This window comes from Pangasianodon hypophthalmus, chromosome 16 (assembly GCF_027358585.1).
Source record: "Pangasianodon hypophthalmus isolate fPanHyp1 chromosome 16, fPanHyp1.pri, whole genome shotgun sequence".
Lineage (NCBI taxonomy): Eukaryota > Metazoa > Chordata > Actinopteri > Siluriformes > Pangasiidae > Pangasianodon > Pangasianodon hypophthalmus.
The window spans coordinates 13,661,938-13,680,632 of record NC_069725.1 but is presented as its reverse complement, the minus strand read 5'-3'; the positions used below and the strand labels follow the sequence as shown (position 1 = coordinate 13,680,632).

General features: G+C 38.8%; 1 protein-coding gene across 1 annotated transcript in view; it reads right to left on the bottom strand.

The window, feature by feature from the left end:
* cables2b (Cdk5 and Abl enzyme substrate 2b) overlaps positions 1-18,695 on the bottom strand; it is a 30,658-nt gene that overhangs the window by 7,765 nt on the left and 4,198 nt on the right. The window contains exons 2-6 of the mRNA XM_034311877.2: positions 12,280-12,372; positions 8,756-8,833; positions 6,053-6,161; positions 5,670-5,823; positions 987-1,081 (exon numbers count right to left, since the gene is read on the bottom strand). Of these exons, the coding sequence (XP_034167768.2) occupies positions 987-1,081; positions 5,670-5,823; positions 6,053-6,161; positions 8,756-8,833; positions 12,280-12,372 (529 nt within the window). The remainder of the gene's footprint in view (positions 1-986; positions 1,082-5,669; positions 5,824-6,052; positions 6,162-8,755; positions 8,834-12,279; positions 12,373-18,695) is intronic.

Below are 18,695 nucleotides of genomic sequence, written 5' to 3'. Positions count from 1 at the left end.
TTGTATCAAATTGGTGCCGTTCGTTTGTGCTCGATTTGTGATGGTATAGTTTTGGTGACAATTTATTTATATGGGGTGCCAACTTCACAGAGCTCAAAACATGAGCTTCTGTGTTGTTAAGTCTATACAGTCTATGCAGTCAACACAGTCAACACTTTCATTTACAACTTATTTATATTTAGTCTACAAGCTGTGAAAAGGGGACATCAAGGAGGTCAATTATTTCCAAAATATATCCCACAGCTGCATCATTTTAAACTGTAATACGGACAAAATATCACAGCGAGCCAGAAGGGAGGAAGAGACTGAAGCTGTCAGTGAAGAAGAAAAAAAAAAGCAGGTCAAATAGAAATTGGTGTTATCAATGCAGCAAATGTCCTTCTATGCCAACTGAAACTGAATATCTGTCGACAAAACAGAGCAAAACAATCCACAACAATTTCTTATGTATGGAATTGTGCAGAGGTACAAGATGAAGAGCATCTACACTAAAATGTATAACAGAACATCATCATCAATAACAAAAACTTCCATGCCAGTATCAACGTTGCAGTCTCAAACTTTTTTTTTTTCAATCAAGACCCGAGAAACCTTTCTATTAAGGTTTCTATTAAGATTTTTTTTAAGCAAGTGATGGTCAGGTGTCCACATACTTTTGGCCATACAGTGTCCATGCAGGACTTTGTAATGAAATGTACCACCCAAAGAACATTGATCTTTACAGATTTAACATTATCATGTGGTGAATGATACAGAGTGGAAAGATTAGCAGAAGATCATGGATGAACCTGAATCTGAACTCCTCACAGACACTAGAACAAATCAGTGACAGACATCTGTCATACACTAATCCCTTCCTAAAGGTCAAAAAGGGAAAAAACAGCCAGTGTTGCTGACTCACAATAAGTGTAGCTCTCAATCTAACATAAATGGCCACACATCTGCAAGATCTCCATATTTCATAGGGCTTGTTTTTGTTCTCTTACCATATAGGAGGCAAAGATCAGGACTCTCTTATGCTTCCCACAAGGCCACTGCGGGTCACTTAGCAGGTTGGGGTCATAATCAGTGTCATCCAGGCCTGCAAAACACACACACACACACGCACACACTTGTTATACATACCCTACAATGTGTATTTATACTGTCTATACAGACAAAGGTTAGAAAGTTGGATTAACATTCATCTTCAGTAACACCACTTTATCCTGTTCAGGGTTTCTGAGGGTCTGGGGTCTCATTTATCACTCGTGTGTATGCATAGATTTGTACATAAACCTTGCATACACATGTCTCTATGCACAGAATATGATTTATCAAGGTTCGCTTGTGCTTGAGGACATGCTAATATTTCCGCACACTCCTGACCATGCATATGCAGGAACGCCTTGTGGTTATTAAGAAAAAAAAAAAAAAAAAAAAGTGTAATAGCGGGTAAACTGATTATGATGTGCTATCATCCCGCTTAGCCTCCTGTCAGTCATATCAGCATAAGACAGTAATTACTGATCTCTGTGATTATAACAAGGTGCAGACGGGCGACACCAAAGAAACGTAAAGTAAAATTATATAAACGCACATCTAAAGACTGATTTGGATGTTTGCCTCGGATGGATGCCTCGTTTGCAGTTTTGGCTTGTGCAGCTTTGTGGAGGGCGGCTCATGTTTTAGGCACCACTGGACACTCTATGCTGAGACTAAGTCAGTCGATTTCATTTGCCATTGCAGTTTAATTGATCTCTGTTCTAGAGGATTTAGCCACAGGCATGTTTTAAATAGAACTTGGAGACAGGTCTGGCATTTCCCAACCAACTATGAGTCGAATAATGACACATTAACTTCACATCACCACAATACACTCCATTTCCATAACCGGCAGCAGAAAAGACAGCAAAAATGATTAAATTTCACGCCGACACAGAGTTTCAAAATGTAATTGGGGCAAAACAATGCATACAAGTGCTTATAAAAGTACCAAAGAAACCACTTTTATTTTGCTCTACTTCGTGCAACAGTAGCTCTCGTCGCTGAAGCATACCTTCTTAGACCTTTTGATATGCTCCATGTCATTCGTAACAAGCAGTGCCATAAGTCAATTGTTTGGCTTTTTAAAGAGAAATTGTTTATGATATATGGTGATTTGGGGGTGTTTCTTTATGCAAATGAGTGCATGAGCACAATTTTGAATGTTGTGGATTATCAGTGGCCATTGTGATAAATACCAGTTTTCTTGTGTGTACTGGTGGGTCTAATTCACAAAATTAGAACTTGTTCTATACATGCTTTGATAAATGAGACCCCTGGAGTCTATCCCTGAATCCTTACAAAAGTCTTTTCTTTTTTTTGTTCAACTTTTTTTTTTGTTCAACAAAAACCAACTATCTAGTAAAGCTTTATTTAAAAAAAAAAAAAAGCAAAACTTAAAACAAATATTTTTAATCCTATAATAACATTAAATTCACTATGAATCAATATGTAACTGGTCTGAACCATTCTGAATCAGTAATTAAGGTTATATTTTCTCTATTAGTATTTCTTTGGCCATCTGGATTAATAGTAGCTCCTGATTCACATATCACAGTAAAACTGTCTTACAACAGTGTCTAATACATATCACTGCAATCACAACAGTACCGCAGGCATGACTCTACACAAGCTATTATAACTGGTTATTACAATTAAACAAATCATTACAAATTCCCAAATACCCGAGGCTGCTTTTAAAATGGCACTTTTTTGTGCATCAGAAGTGCCTATAAACTCTTATTTCCCATGCCAACCTGGTAATACTGGATTTGTCTTTTGCAATCCTTACAAAACAATTGCTATCATTTAACAGGCATTATTGCATTTAGAAGATTATCTTAATGTTTTTTTTATATATATTTTAAACCTGTGAGTGTATTTAAGCCTCTGTCTACACAGTGCAGCACAAAACACTCCAAATCCTCACTTCCCTAACACGCAGATAGGCCATGTGTACGGTTAATAAAGGGTTGCTAAATCAGGCAAAAGGATGCAGGGAGCAATAAGACCTCTGATAATGACAGACACACAGAGTACCAGAACAACTTAACACACACACGCACATAAGCGCGCGCACACACACCCACACCCACACACACCCACACACTTTCCTTAAAGAATATTATTAATGGCCAGCTGCAGCATGTTTGTTGCCACTTCACTTCATGTTCAGTGAGTCACATAGCACATTGGAGGCTATTTTAAGCCCTCTGTGTGTGGGCGGGTGTGTGTGCGTGTGTGTGTGTGCGCGCATGCGTCGAATTTGCATTTGGTAGCTGTTCATGGGAACTTTCAAAATGCGGTCTAAAGAAGTGTTGATGCAAGGGAAGGAGGCCATCATTAGACTGAAAAAACAAAGCAAACCTTTCAGAGGGATAGCAGAATCTTTTGAGAGAGAGTGGCCAAATCAACAATTTGGTACTTTCTTAAAAAGAAGGAATGCACTGGCGAGCTCAGCAACACGAAAAGACCTGGAAGACCATAGAAGACAACTAAAGTGGATGAATGCAGAATTCTTTCCTTGTTGAAGAAAAATGCCTTCACAACATCTAGCCAAGTAAAGAACACTCTGGAGGATGTAGGCATATCATTGTCAAAGTCTGCAATCAAGAGACGCCTGCATGAATGTAAATACAGACGGTTTACCTCAAGATGCAAACCACTGGTAACACTTAAGAACAGAAAGGCCAGATAGACTTTGCTAAAAAAAAAACTCTTTTTAAAAAAAAAAAAAAAAAAAAGCCTGACCAGTTCTGGAACAAGATTAGCTTGTACCAGAATGATGGGAAGAGAAGAGTATGGAGAAGGAAAGGAAGGGCTCATGATCCAAAGCATATCACATCATCTGTCAAACATGTGGAGGCAGTGTTATGGAATGGGCATGTATGGCTGCCAATGGAACTGGGTCACTGGTGTTTATTGATGATGTGACTGCTGATAGAAGTAGCAGGATGAATTCTGAAGTGTATAAACCTATACGCTCTGCTAAGCTTCAGTCAAATGATGCAAAACTGATAGGACGGCGCTTCACTGCACAGATTGATAATGACTCAAAACGTACCACAAAAGCACCCCAAGAGCTTCTTAAGGCAAAGAAATTGAATGTTCTTAAATTCTCGATGACCTCAACCCAATAGAGCATGCTTTTCACATACTGAAGACAAAACTGAAGGCAGAAAGACCCACAAACAAACAGCAACTAAAGGCAACTGCAGTAAAGGCCTGGCAAAGCATCTCCAGGGAGGAAACTCAGCATTTAATGATGCCCATGGGTTCCAGACTTCAGGTAGTCATTGACTGCAAAGGATTTGCATCCAAGTATTACAAATAATCCCAACATTTATGATTATGTTAGTTTTTCCAATTACTTTTGAGCCTGTGAAAATGGAGGGACTCTAAAAAATGGCTGTAATTCCTCAACGGTTAATGCAATATTTTTGTTAAACCCCTTGAATTAAACTCTACACTAAAGTCTACACTTCAGTCACATCTTGATTGCTTCATTTCGAATCCATTGGGGTGGTGTACAGAGGCAAAATTACAAAAACCGTCACACACACACACACATATGTACACACACTGTATATACTCATTATATACGCATCCCTAAACTCTAAATGTTTATCTACTGACGGAGCTGGAACCATTCTGCACTTTTACACCACAAAAGAGAGGAGTCTTTGTAGACAAAATCATTTCAATTCTGGAACCAATACCCAGTGATAACAGGGGCTTGAGTGTCACAATGTGATCGCCATGACAACAACTTTTGATTAAGTTATTAAAAGTTATTATATTACAAGCATGCCTCAGTGATTTGAAAAGAAAACAGCTGCTTTACTCCAATTGCAGCAAACTGCAGGAAGCCAATGTTATCATCTTTATAAAGTGAATTAGGAAATCCTCACAACTGTCAGGCAACATTATTGATGAAAAAGTAATGACATTATATTTGAAGCAGTCTTTTATTCACCACTGGTATAAATGATACAGCAGCTATTTTGCATTGTGCTCTGTATGGGTGCTGAAGCATTTGACTTTAGAGGGTAAAATATATTCTCAAGGCTAGAAGTGAAAAAACCTCCACAGAGGCACACAGTACATTGTGCCTCTGACAAAAAAAGTTTTTTTTTTCTTTTTTAACCAAAATACTTTTAGCAAATAAGCCAATTCCAAAAGTCAATATATCCCCTGCACATCTGTCTGACCAAGTCCTGGGATAATGTCCCTAGATTCACTCTTTTTCACCTGGGTTCCTAAGCTGACACAGAATCCAGCACTTGTACCTCGACAGTGGGGAAAACCTTTTATTTCTTTAGCGCATTTAACAATAGACATTGTCACAAAGCAGCTTTACAGACATGTAGATTCATATTTAGAGCCCTACTGAGCAAGTCAGAGGTAAAAGTGGCAAGAAAAAAAAATTCCCCAGACGACATGAGGAAGAAACTTTGCGAGGACACGGACTCAAAAGAGGACCAGTGCAATTCTGGATGACAGAGGATATAAATCATTACTACTTAATAACTATCAACAGAGCAGAGATAAAGCATGCTTGTGTGTGTGCGTGTGTCTGCAGGATATTGAAGAGGGTGCATATGTTTGTGAATATAAGTGTGTGTGTGTGTGTGTACAGGCCGTACCCAAGTCGAAGCCTACAGTGCTGTTGAGGCGTGATGGAGGGTAGCTGGTGCATGGGATGCTGTTTCTGGAGTAGGGCATCTGCAGAGCGATTTCTGGTGGCTTCTCACGAACCAGTGCATTGGTGGGGTACAGAAACTGGGCATAAGACACCGTCTGAAACACAAATGCACACACACACACACAATTGGTATAGCTCACCAGTCAATTTCAGTCTGTCATTCATGCCACCGATAACCTCCACTGGTTTTTCTCACTTGCCTGTAATGGGCCTGTTCGTGCTCAGTGGGGTGTCAATCATATTTCTCACTAAACATGCACATACTGACAGGTCTGAGAGCTTGATGGACAGCTGAAATAATCCAGTTAGAGGCTAAGCTCTTACCCTGCCATACATGCCAAGCTCCACCCCCTCCAGGCCAGGGAGCATCTCTAGTGTGGTGGAAATCCCCCCAGATGAGTGCCTCCGCCTGGGGGTGCTGAGGGCTGGGTCACTGAGAAGGAGGGAGGGGGAGAAAGAGAGAGAGAGAGAGAGAGAGTGAGAGCACAAGAGACAGAGAGAGCACAAGAGACAGTGACAAGCTTTACTATTTTTATGTTCCAGTTAAATATAACTATGTTTAAAACTTAGTTGATAGATAGATAGATAGATAGATAGATACTTTACTGATCCCAAGGGAAATTGCAGGTAGTGCGTAGTGCATGAGTAGTAGTGCATAAAGTGATCAAGGATCCAAACTCTAATGCAAACTGATGTTTTTCACCATCTGTAGCCAATCAGTAACACGCTCTAACAGACAGGAAATGCAATATCTATGATCTTAATGTACAGTAAGGCAGCTAGCATTTCTCTCTTCAACTGAATTTTACCACAAAAACCCAAAAAAAAGTCTAAGTCGGTTGATGGGGCGGCTCAATGAATTACATTTACCTGCAAACTGCAAAAATGCTTGGATTCATAAGCAACCGGCTGAGCATATAATCTTATACACTTATTAAGTGTGTGTCCAGTCTGTAATCAGTTCCATGTCAGATGTTGCCCATGACCATAAAGTATATAATCATATAATACAATAACTATGTAGGCTTTAAAAAAATAAACATATCTTATGCATTCTTTACTGACATGAAAAGAACTTACCAAACAAACAACATACCTACTCAAGTAGGAACACAAAATAGCTCAATACATTAAAAAAACAATCATGAATTAGGCCCTATGTGATATATGTGATATATACTGGAAAAAAAATATTAAATGGTGCTGCACAGGATGTACATCTTTCATGTCCCCTGCTCTTTCCTCTTCAGTGAACTGCCTTTTCTTTCTGTGTTTGGTCTGACAAGCTGCTTTAGCTGAAAAAGCAGAAAACAGAGGTTTTCGGGTGTCTACCATATCGCTGTAGCAAGGGATAAAAAAAATCGGAAATGCTACCGTTAAACCATAGATGTTAACACCTTGCGCACACAGTAAGGTGTGTACATCAGCTTAGTCATATCTCATCCGTGTACAAATAAATAAATAAAAATGGATTATGCTTTACAATTAAGTGGTGACACCAAGTATATGTGTCTTGTATTTGTACTTAATAAGTGCATGCTCTGTTCTGCAGCTTGGCATTCTCGGTCATAAGCTATAACACATAAGTAATGGAAGAGTATAAAAAGTTATTGTGACAAAACTATATCCATTTTTTTTTTTTTTTTAAATTCCACATTTTTCTACACCTGTGTAGGAAATGCAGATTTACTGTCTACCTGATCAATATTCAAATGTGCTAAAAAAAGTTTACATTTGCACTGGCTATGTCTGAGCATTATTATATTTATTACTGAGTACTAATAGATATTAGTTAGTTATTGGGTTTAACCCAAACTTAAACACCTCAAAAAAAAAGTAGGTATATAAATAATTTCAGCTTGGCAAAATATTATTATACACATTTAAATAATGTTATTATTAATAATTTTTTTTAAAAAAAAAATCTCCACTGAGGGGCTCTGTGGAGTTTTTGTACAGTTAAAGTGTCCCTGGCTACAAAAAGTTTCAGAACCCCTGGTCTAGTGTTACAACGGACCTGAGACGAAAGAACAGATGAAACAGAGTGAGAGAGAAAAGAAAGTAGTAGTAGTAGTAGTTCTTAAAAGCTCTCAGCCTGAAAAAGTAGACAGAACTTCAATGATAACATTCACAATACAGCCTCAGCTGGCTCACCTCACACACATCAGATCAGCATTCTTTTTTCAGTCCTTTGGATACACACGTCAGGTGCAACACTGGAGCCTTTAAATAACACACTCCTCCGTCACTGTCTCCGCACGGTCACTGTCTCTGTGCTCAGACTGAGCTGTCTACAAATAGCAGCTCTTTACACACTGCCAGATGGGCTTAGGAAACTGACCTGAATCAGCCTGCTTAACTCTGGGGCTGTCTTCATTCATTTACACACACACACACACACACACACACAAACATCATCATTGTCTGTGTTATGTCATTAAACTCCTGTCCTTTTTCCCATTCTGTCTCCACCGCCTCATCAGAACTCCTGCTCTCTTCTCAGAGACGGTTTATACATCATTTCCTTTCTAGCAAGCCTTAGCTGTTCTTTTAGACTTTTTACGTAATGAGCGCAGACAGACGGTTTCCCCGCATTCCTAGGACCCTGGGAGGACAAGTCAAGCGGATGGTGGGAATGGCAGCAAGGTCGCAGGCCGGGTCGTGCCTATCTCGGCTGAGGATTTGTGGGAAACCAATCGCAAGCCCAAAATTTGCTGCCTGCCTCATCATCCAGTTGTATCACCAATTCCCAAGAGGAAACTAAAATATCCTTAACACTGTGTGTCCAACACACATTCTCTCTCTCTCTCTCTCTCTCTCTCTCGTCAAGGCTAGTGGTATTTTACAGCCAAGTTCATGATAGTCTCAGGAGAAAAGAAAATGACAGGAAGAGAGATCATCATTATGTAGAATATGGAAAAGAGATGAGAGAATTTTGTGGCACTAAGAAAAGAGAAGGGGAAAGATCATGCAGTTTGGGTAGCCTGGCTTAACTGTTAGATGGAAAATATTGTTGATCTTGGGTACCTTATGTAGAAGCCCTCTCCATATGGCAGCACAGAAAACGCAGCACACAGTGATCTCTTGGCACAGATAAGCACGATCCTGTGAAGCACAAAAATGCACATTAGAACACACATTTGATCTTTTTCTCTTTCAGCGTTCGACAGTATGTAAACTCTCAGTTTCACAGGGACTTCTTTCCTTTAGTTCACTTCTCACTACTGGCATGGTTTATATTCCTGAGTCCCACAAAGTGCACCTGCATTTTCAACCTCAGAGAAGAACTGATCTCTATCTCTAGCACCTATCTATCCTTCCTCCTCTCCGTCTCTCTACTTACTGCTGGCTGTCTGCTATTGCAGCTGGGACTGTGACCGTATTCAATTTTGCTTGGACACTAGCTGAAATCTATTTTTCAACTCGCATGTAAAATGTAGTACACTAGGCCACTCGAGTGCAGACTTCATTGATTTGGTAACCAGCCAGTGGAAAATCAGCCTCTTATCAGCCTCTCAGTCGTTTCCAGTTCCGCTCTCCTCTTGTGCTCCAAATATGAGAATGAGTTATAAAAAGCTGAAGCCTGGGAAAAAAAAAAATCAGCAGAGCACGAGGGCCAATGGTACTGTGGGACTGTTTATAATGAGTCTTTAATAAACATAACTGTCATTCCTCAGCTGGAGGAAGAGCAGAGTTAGGGCAGAAAGAACCATAACACAGTGCCTTAAATCCTACCACATCTGCCCCAAACCCATTACTCTGTTCCCCTTTACCCTGCAGACGAGCTGACCAGACATACACATACGTGAACACAAGTGATCACGACCTACAGACATTCTGGACCTTAGCAATGCCCATGAAAGAATGCTTTTGGTGGATTATACAGAACCAATAATATTTATTTGTTACGTGAATTGAGAGTGAGTTAGAGGTCAATATCTACTGCAGAGTTACAGAGTTTCCTGTGTCATTGTGTCCTGTCTTTCCTGCTGGAGCAGGAAAAATGACAGAATACACTAGGGCATGGCATATTGCATTGCCTAAATACACACTGTATTAATGGTACTGATATGATAATGATATTGCAATACATAGCATATACTTCATGATACATTTTTCTAAATTTCCTGGAAATTGTCTGGTACCAGTGCTTCTATAAGTGTTGATCACAATAACAAGTGGACGCGTACTCCAGTTTTATTTTTGTGTCTTTTCCTCGTCAGATGTGTCAATTGCGTACATCTCTTATAGTATGTCATATTCTAATTCCACTTTTTGATTGTTAGAAAAAGTAAATATTGAGACCTTGCAATTATAGATCAATGATCAACAATAGATCAGAACTTCAGCTTTCATTTCCTGATATTTACATCTAGATGTGATAAACAACCTTTGGTGGCAGACCACCCAATTTTTAGATAAGCAAAAGTATATGAACAGACAGCCTTAAAGTAAATCAACGTAAATAACACTTAATATTTGGATGCATATCCCTTGCTTGCAATAACTGCATCAAGGCGGTGACCCACGGACATCACCGAACTGTTGCATTCTTATTTTGTGATGCTCTTCCAGGCTTTTACTGCAGCTTCTTTCAGTTGATGTTTGTTTTGGGAGTTTCTTCCCTCAGTCTCCTCTTCAGGAGGTGAAATGCTGCTCAATTGGGTTAAGGTCTGGTGATTGACTTGGCCAGTCTAAACCCTTCTGCTTTTTACTCCAATTAGGTTCTTTGTTGTGTTGGCAGTGTGTTTTGGCTCATTGTCTTGCTGTATGATGAAATTCCTCCCAATTACATTGGATGCATTTCTCTGTAAATTGGCAGACAGAATGTTTCTGTAGACGTCCGAGTTCATTCTGCTGCTACCATCATGATTTCCATCATAAATAAAGATTAGTGAACCCGTTCCAGAAGCTGTCTTGAAAGCCCAGACCATAATACTACCTCCACTGTGCTTGACCAATGAGCTTGTATGAGCAGATCCTTTCTTTCTCCACACTTTGGCATTTCCATCACTTTGGTAGAGGTTAATCTTGGTTCCAGAACTCATCTCTGTATTTCTTTCCAAACTGGCCTTCCAGTTCTTATTGCTGAAGAATGGTTTGCATCTTGTGACATGGCTTCTATATTTCTGCTCTCAAAGTCTTCTTCGGATGGTGTACTGTGATACCTTCACTCTTGCTCTGTGGAGGTTATTGGTGATGTCACTGACTGTTGTTTTGGGTCTTTTCTTGACAGAAACATTGGGAGAGCTGTAATCAACTGCTGTTGTTTTCCTTGACCAACCTGTCCATGTCTGTTGTTAGTACACCAGTGGATTCTTTCTTTTTCAGGACATTCCAGATTGTTGTATTGGCTTTGCCCAATGCTCATGCAATGGCTCTGATTAAATTACCCTCTTTTCTCAGCTTCAAAATGGCTTGCTTTTCTCCCATAGAAAGCTCTCTGGTCTTCATGTTGGTTTATCCTTTTTAACAAAAATTGCAGTCTTCACAGGTGAAACCTGATACAGAGCTATTAATTTGTAAAACAATTAATTTAACAGGACACCTGAGCAACAAGAAACCTGTCAGTCACATGTTCCAATATTTTTGATCACTCAAAAAATGGGTGGGTTCAAATAAAATGCACCATGTTCTAAGTTGTTTAACATGTCTAGATATAAATATTAGGAAATGAAAGCTGAAATTCTGATCTATCGTCTCATACTAATCTTTTGATCTCAAACCCAAATGTCTTCAGTGTATAGCAAAAAACAAAACAACTGGCCTTGCCGTTCCAATACTTTCAAAGAGAACTGTATATAAACACATATTGATTACAAGGTGGTCCCTGGGCGACTAGTGGTTAGGCGACGGCGCTCTCACCGCTGTGGCCCCGGTTTGCTTCCCGGCCAGGGAACCAACCACAGCCACTGGGGTTGCACATGACAGTGCACTCGCAGTGCCGGTCCCAAGCCCGGATAAAACTGGGGAGAGTGGCATCAGGAAGGGCATCCGGCGCCCCCAAAAACTGTGCCAAATCAAATATGCGGACTGATGATCTGCTGTGGCAACCCCTATCGGGAGCAGATGAAAGAGCAACAACATATTGATTACAAGGTAACTTGCAAGCATTTAGTTTTCAGATGTGCTATTGTGTACAGAAATCATGCTGTATATAAGCATCTAAGTGCACTGATACTGATAAGACCAGTCAGCTGTCAACACTTGCTGTTTACTAGCACAGGTATGTATGTACCATCACTGCACAAGACAACAACCCCTCACCTATTAAACTGATATAATAATAGCAACAACAGTAAAGACACACACACACACACACAACACAGAGACAGGCAGAGAGAGAAGTGGAAATTTACAATGAGGGCGGAAAGGTACTGACGTCCTTGTTTCCTTAAAATCAGTTTAAGAAAATTACACACCCATACACACACAGTCAAATAATACACAGTCACTACTAAAGGGTGATATTTATCCAGAGGCTGTCATCATGGGGATAAAACCTGCAATAAAGAGGATTAACAAGGAACAACAAAAGCACACACACACACCTACTGCCTCTGGTGTCGTACTGTCTCATGTTCTTAACGAAGTGAACTTTCTTCAAGGAGCGGGACCAGTGAGAACCTGACAGGTTGCGTGTCCTGAAACAGAAAGAGAGAAACATAAATATAGACACACACACAAAAAAATACAAACTACATAGCTTTCCAATAGTCAGATTACCCCAACATGATTCAGATATTTAACATCATAAATCAGTACTTGTCATTTGTCAGAAAATGTGTTAAATTCACTAAAACATGCATGTCAGTGCCACATCCTCTGAACAAAGAGATGGCACATTGGTACGTGTTTTGTGTAAGAAGCTGTGTCCTCACAGCATGTTGTCTGTTCTCACACTCTTCTCCTACAACACACCCTTAACCATTATCCTCCTCATTCACATAGGCCTTCACGCATTTTTAACTCTATTATTTACACATCTATTTTACTTTGTAGTATTTCACAGTCAGTATTTCACACACGGCTCTGTGTCAGGGGTGTTGGGTTGAAAGTGGCTGGAAATTTGTATTCATCATACACCTACTCAGATACACCAAATGTTATCTCGCCCCCACCTTTAGGCACAAAAATGTCCAACCGCACAGTGACTGGCAGGAGCAGACAACCAATCAGGAGAGAGTGAGGCAGCATGAGAGTGTAAACAAATGGGAGTGAGAAATTGAGTCTGATAATATACTGTTTTTATACTGTTATTATTATTATTATTATTATTATTATTATTATTATAGGAACATGATTTAGAATTCACAGAGTTTTAACTTTTTATCTTGCTAAACAGGTATTTATCCTTGTGGTAAAGTGTATCATTACTCAGTTATTTAGCTTGATAAACATGATAAACGGTAGTGACTACCAGCAGGTGTTGCTAAGTTTCTCCAAATTTTCTATTTCAAACTCAGTTATAGTGGGCAAGTGTGCATGATTCAAGCCCTCTGCTCACCTGATCTGTCACTTTTTATCCTCTGCTGTAGCATACTAACACTATCCAGTTCATGCCAAACTTTTTGACAGGCTAGAGAACAAAATACATAGCTTAGATTAAAAAAAAAAAACACAAAGTGGGATCCAGAAGTCTTAGACCACTAGAGAAAATGCTTCAATTTTGCATTCTTTTCTAATTTAATACAACAATTTTCATTCCAAATTATATTAGACAACAACTTGAGTGAAAAGTAGAATCTTTGGAATATTTACATGAATTTCTTAGTATTTGGTACACCCCCTTTTTTGCTTTAATGACAGTGTGACTCGAGCTGGCACGGACTCCACAAGTTTGGGCAAAACCTTATGATCCATTTTAGATCAAATCCATCAGCGTGTCGTCTGAACACGTGCTTCAATAGAAGAGATTAGGCATGAGGAAAATCTGACCTTTTGTACAAAGCAGTTAACATTGTCAATATCACAAATCTGCTTACATTTAAATAGGGACCTAGAAATAGTGCAGAATCTTGAATATTAAATACTCAAGATATTGAACATTTACTTTCTTAAATATTTCAAAATTCTAAAAGCTTCTGTTTATTTCCAATTTCTTAAGAAAAAAAAAATCGTAGATTTTCAATGTAGCCTCAGACTAGACTAGCTAGAGTTAGCAGGCTCGCTGTGTCTATCAGATCTGGAGATGTGCAGAGCCTTGGGGACATCTCCTACATTTAGCCTGCAGTTTGGTGCACACAGTCTCCACGCTGTGAGATTACCCATTTTCCTTAAACCAGATCTTATGTTTTAGCTAGCTAGCCAATGTTAGGTTCATTCTGTACAATACCTTATACTGTTTATGTTACTGCAGAGCATTATCCTAAAAAGGTTTGGCTAAAAAAAAGTATAAAAATGTCTAAAAATAAATGATTTAATACTGAAAACAAAGAAAAAGAATTTATCAGCTGAGCATTAATCACTGAGACGTCTCGCATAGCGTCATGTTTATCGTCATGTTGCATCTGGAGTTGTATAGCGCTGGCTCTTTATCATCTGTGACAGAGATTTACATTTTTGGCCCCAGCTTTGGCCAGTGATATGCGGTAACAAGACCAGGTCCATATGAAACAGTTTATACAACTGTCCTGATAGCATATTCATCTTTATCTCTCATCTGTCCTGAATTTACACTGACCTGATGCCATGTGCAAGAATGAAAATTACTGTTATCCACACCAGATGGGCCGGGAGAACATAAGAGAGAAAAAGAGAGCGGAGGCAAAACAAAAAAGACCACAAGTAGCTCTATCTCAGAAATCAGGAACATTTGGATTCACTCCTACTATCCTGTGGGCCAGACAACTCAAAGTCAAACTATCCAACTTCCTAGCAGGAAAAGTTCATGCCAGTATACATATACATATACATATACATATTAATTAAAAGATATTATCTGCTTTGTCCTTATTAAAGATCAAAGCTTTTATGGCTCAATATCTTAAAAACACAGAATTGTCAGACAGAACCCTATAATCTGATTTGAAACGGTTGAAATGCATTGATAAATCATCTTTTCTCCACGGCAAGATAATACATCTTGTTATGCTTGCAGAGACACATATGTAACCACATGCAATAATCTTCACTGTTTGTGTATTCAGTCTGCATAGCTGTTTAACTAGTTTCACAAGCTCAGTTATTTTCTACGTGGATGTTTTTTTATAATACGCTCTTCTCTTCCCTCTGGCGAACTGACGACGTACACTCACCTCAACTTGAATGTCATTTTAGACCATATAAGATCAATCAGTCCATTTAGCTCTGTTTTTTTTTTTTAACATTAAATCACTTTTAAATTACATGATAAAACTCCTATGTCCAATACTTCCATGCAAGAGGGAAGGGATTTGTGAACAGACCAAATGAAACATTCTCTCTCGATCTCATGCTAATCACTGGTCCATCAGATCTGTCCTTCTCAGGACAAGGAATGAATAAGTGAGAGCTAGTAACTGGGAGGCTGGAGCAGTCCCTGGTTACATCACTGGGTTACATACTCTATGCTAATCCATGGCCAACTGGGCATTAGCACGCTGGGCATGCTGGGTCAGAGGACATATGGCCTGATTCCACGACTGCAGTGTCCCAGAGAATACAAGTGCTGCACTGACAGCTTCAGCTCGGTATTTAGGCTGGATTATCACAACCACGCCACAAGGTCAAAACATAACAGAGTGGCAAATTGGAATATTAAAGAGCTCTAGACTACGAATCACTGATGGACTGCAAGGGGTCTTTCCATTTTTAAAAATAAGCTGTTTGGACAGGTTGTCCCCCCCCCGTGTACTGGATTTCTGTAGCACCACTTATGGAACAGCAGAGTTGAAACTATACACCTATTCTGTTTCACCCATTGTAGCACTTACTAGCAGAGTTGTATTAAGGTATTCTAGGATCCTGAAATACTTCTACGCTGGGATCCTTATAAACCTCTATCGACATACCAAGACTAAAGCTGACTTCTAGGGAACATCCATAAAACCATCATAAATATGTATCGCCTACATACATCAGAATAAAACAATCTAAAAATATGTTATGCAGACACAATGGTAACTGCAAAGAAAAAAAAAACACTGATTTTTGTCAGCAGTACCACATAAAGACAGAGATAAAGATATATTTTTAATATATATTTATAAAGATAAGTGATGGATAGTTTGACATCTGCGGACATGGACAGGGATGGACAAAGCACTGAGAAATTCTACTTAAGCGAAAGTAAAGATAATGAGTGAAAATCTTACTCAATTCAAAGCGGAAGTATCTGGCATAAAAATGTGAAGTGAAAGTTGCTATTTTTAAATCTACTCAAGTATTTAAAAAGAAAAAAAAGGTTTTTTTACTGATGAAATTAAGTTCATGTCAAGTTTTCATGTAAAAAAAGTTACTTTAATTACTTATTTAAACACTATCAGAAGATGGTTATCATTTTTAGAGCAACGACACCATTGTGCCTGAAAACATGATTCAGACTCTGTATGTTTGCTGGTCATGTGCGGGACTCATGCTACACAGACTGATGATGTAATCAGAAATAAAATATTCTGTAAATAACCAATATTTACCATTAGCTAGAATTTGATTTGCTGCCTAGCCAATTACGTTAGAGACCGGAATCGATCCTGGTCTAACCTGGCATTAGCATAGAAATCCGGCAAACTTAGTTCAACATGGCCTGTTAATGTAATCTAATTAGCAAAAGGTACCTCGACATGTTTTGTTCAAATTAGATGAAATTCATGCCTTCAAATGAAGAAATCCACCTGATTTTATATGAGTCTTTGCTTACTTCAGCATATCTTCAGCGCTTATCTGCGAGCTCCACACTGCATTCTGGTGGCTTATCCATCATCAAATGCACACAGATAGCGCTAGTGTTTACTACAATGTGTAGCGTGAGAAAGTCGGAGCAGATGGTGAACTGGCATGATTCTTGATAGTCATTTTCTTTTGTACATTCATGAACATGATTGGATGTTCAACTGAAATGCTAGGATTGCTAAACTGTGTAGAGTAGTCAATGGCTGGATGAGAGAAGAAGAGAACTTTGAGATTTGTAATGAGTATTTTGAAAGTCTAAATAAAAATGGAAGGTGTAAGAAGTAAACTGTATTTCCAACAAAACATTAAGTAAGAGTGCAAGTATTTGATATAATAATTAAGTTTAACAAAGTACAATTATTAAGTATTTTCCACCCATGGATATAGGTCAGTTATCACAATTAGGACCATACAAATATTCTATAATTCTCATTTTGTGGTCTAATAACACTAGAAAGTCACAAAGCAAAAAATAAAGTGGACAAATAAAGTCTATTTGGTAAAGCTAAAAGCACAAAGCACTGTGTTAGATTCACCTGTAATAATCGTAAAGGTTTATTTTCCTGCTCTTTTTTTGAACACATCATCATGTACGGTGTTTATGAAGTGTAGCTGATGTAACAGGTTGTTTTCATTAGGCATCGCTGTTAGACTGGTGAGACCGTCCTTGCCCATAGGAATTCTTGGAAAATGACCTTCATGTATTAATGCAGCTTACAGGTACTGGGAGAGAAATCCTAAGAGCAATGTCCACACTGGGGAAAACACTTGGAACACTTTGTTTTGTTTTTCACAAGCTGAAATCGTGAGTGTGTTGACGTCTGAAAAATTGACTTGCTGATCAAATTTGTCGTTAGTACACAGAGGTCGTGATTGACTTAGATGCAAAATAATGTGTGCTAGATTGCATTTTCAATAGCAGAACTAGTGGGAGTGTGCTAATTGTTCCTGGTAGCTATGGCAAGGTCAGATATCCAAAAGACTCACGGAAGAGTAAACTTAACTTGAAAGTATAATACTGACTAAAGACAGTGAAATGGGTTGAATATGAATAAACGACATGATTTTTTTAAAAAAAAAGAGCGTAGACGAGAGCAGTACGTTATGTGTGAATGAGAACCTTATTAAAGGCTCTGCCTAAACTTTGCCTTGTATGTATACATAATAAAAAAAACCAATCTCCTAAAAGTCCTTTTTTTCTTGATTCTGAGAATAACTTTTCTGTGAAGACTCTTTCATTTGTCTGCATTTACTATGCTGTTGTAAGGCGGCGCGCTGAGCCAAAAAAAAAAAATCTAACCAACCCATCAGTGTGCCGCATTGCTTAGCCAAAAATAGATTGCTGTTTTGGTATTTTGAAAAAGTCACGGTGGTATAACTGTCTGATCATACACTGTGACTAACCGTGAAACTGTGACAACATAACAACTTTAATATGTATATTACATGTGACCTGGATCATTAGTATCCATATATGAAAGGTAGAGCAATGCAGCACAATGATTAAAACCAAACAAACCAAACTCCCTTCACCCCGACACACACACACACACACACACACATTAAAAAAAAATCCTCACTGAACAACAACCATTAGCATAGTTATTTAATTGCCAGTCTTGCCTCTGACTCTGACTCGTGCCTCCCACCGTGTTGTTCTAGTCTGCCACTGAGGATGGAACTCTGGCGTAATAAACACTGTGGTAAACACTTACTTCTTTAAATCACAGACTGTAAAAACGACTCATGATGTCAGGAGTTATTGCAGTCGACTAGGAATAGCCTTTCTACATGATCTAATACCATTAAGTCAAGATAAAGAAGCCTACGAGTCTCAGACTCTGCTATTACAAGCCTCAACATGTGTATGATTATGGATTCTGTTAACATGAGGCTATAAGGTTTGACTAAAGCTGCACAAAACAAATATCATTAAAATTACAAACTCCACCCTGTAGCTGTGAGGCAAGGGAGCAAAATCGATCATGCTCACTGGGTGGGAGGGATGGCATACTCTTTCTCACCTGTCAATCACAGAGACACTAGCCAACAGTGAGTGCCTTCAATTCAACTCCATTCAATTCAATTTTATTTG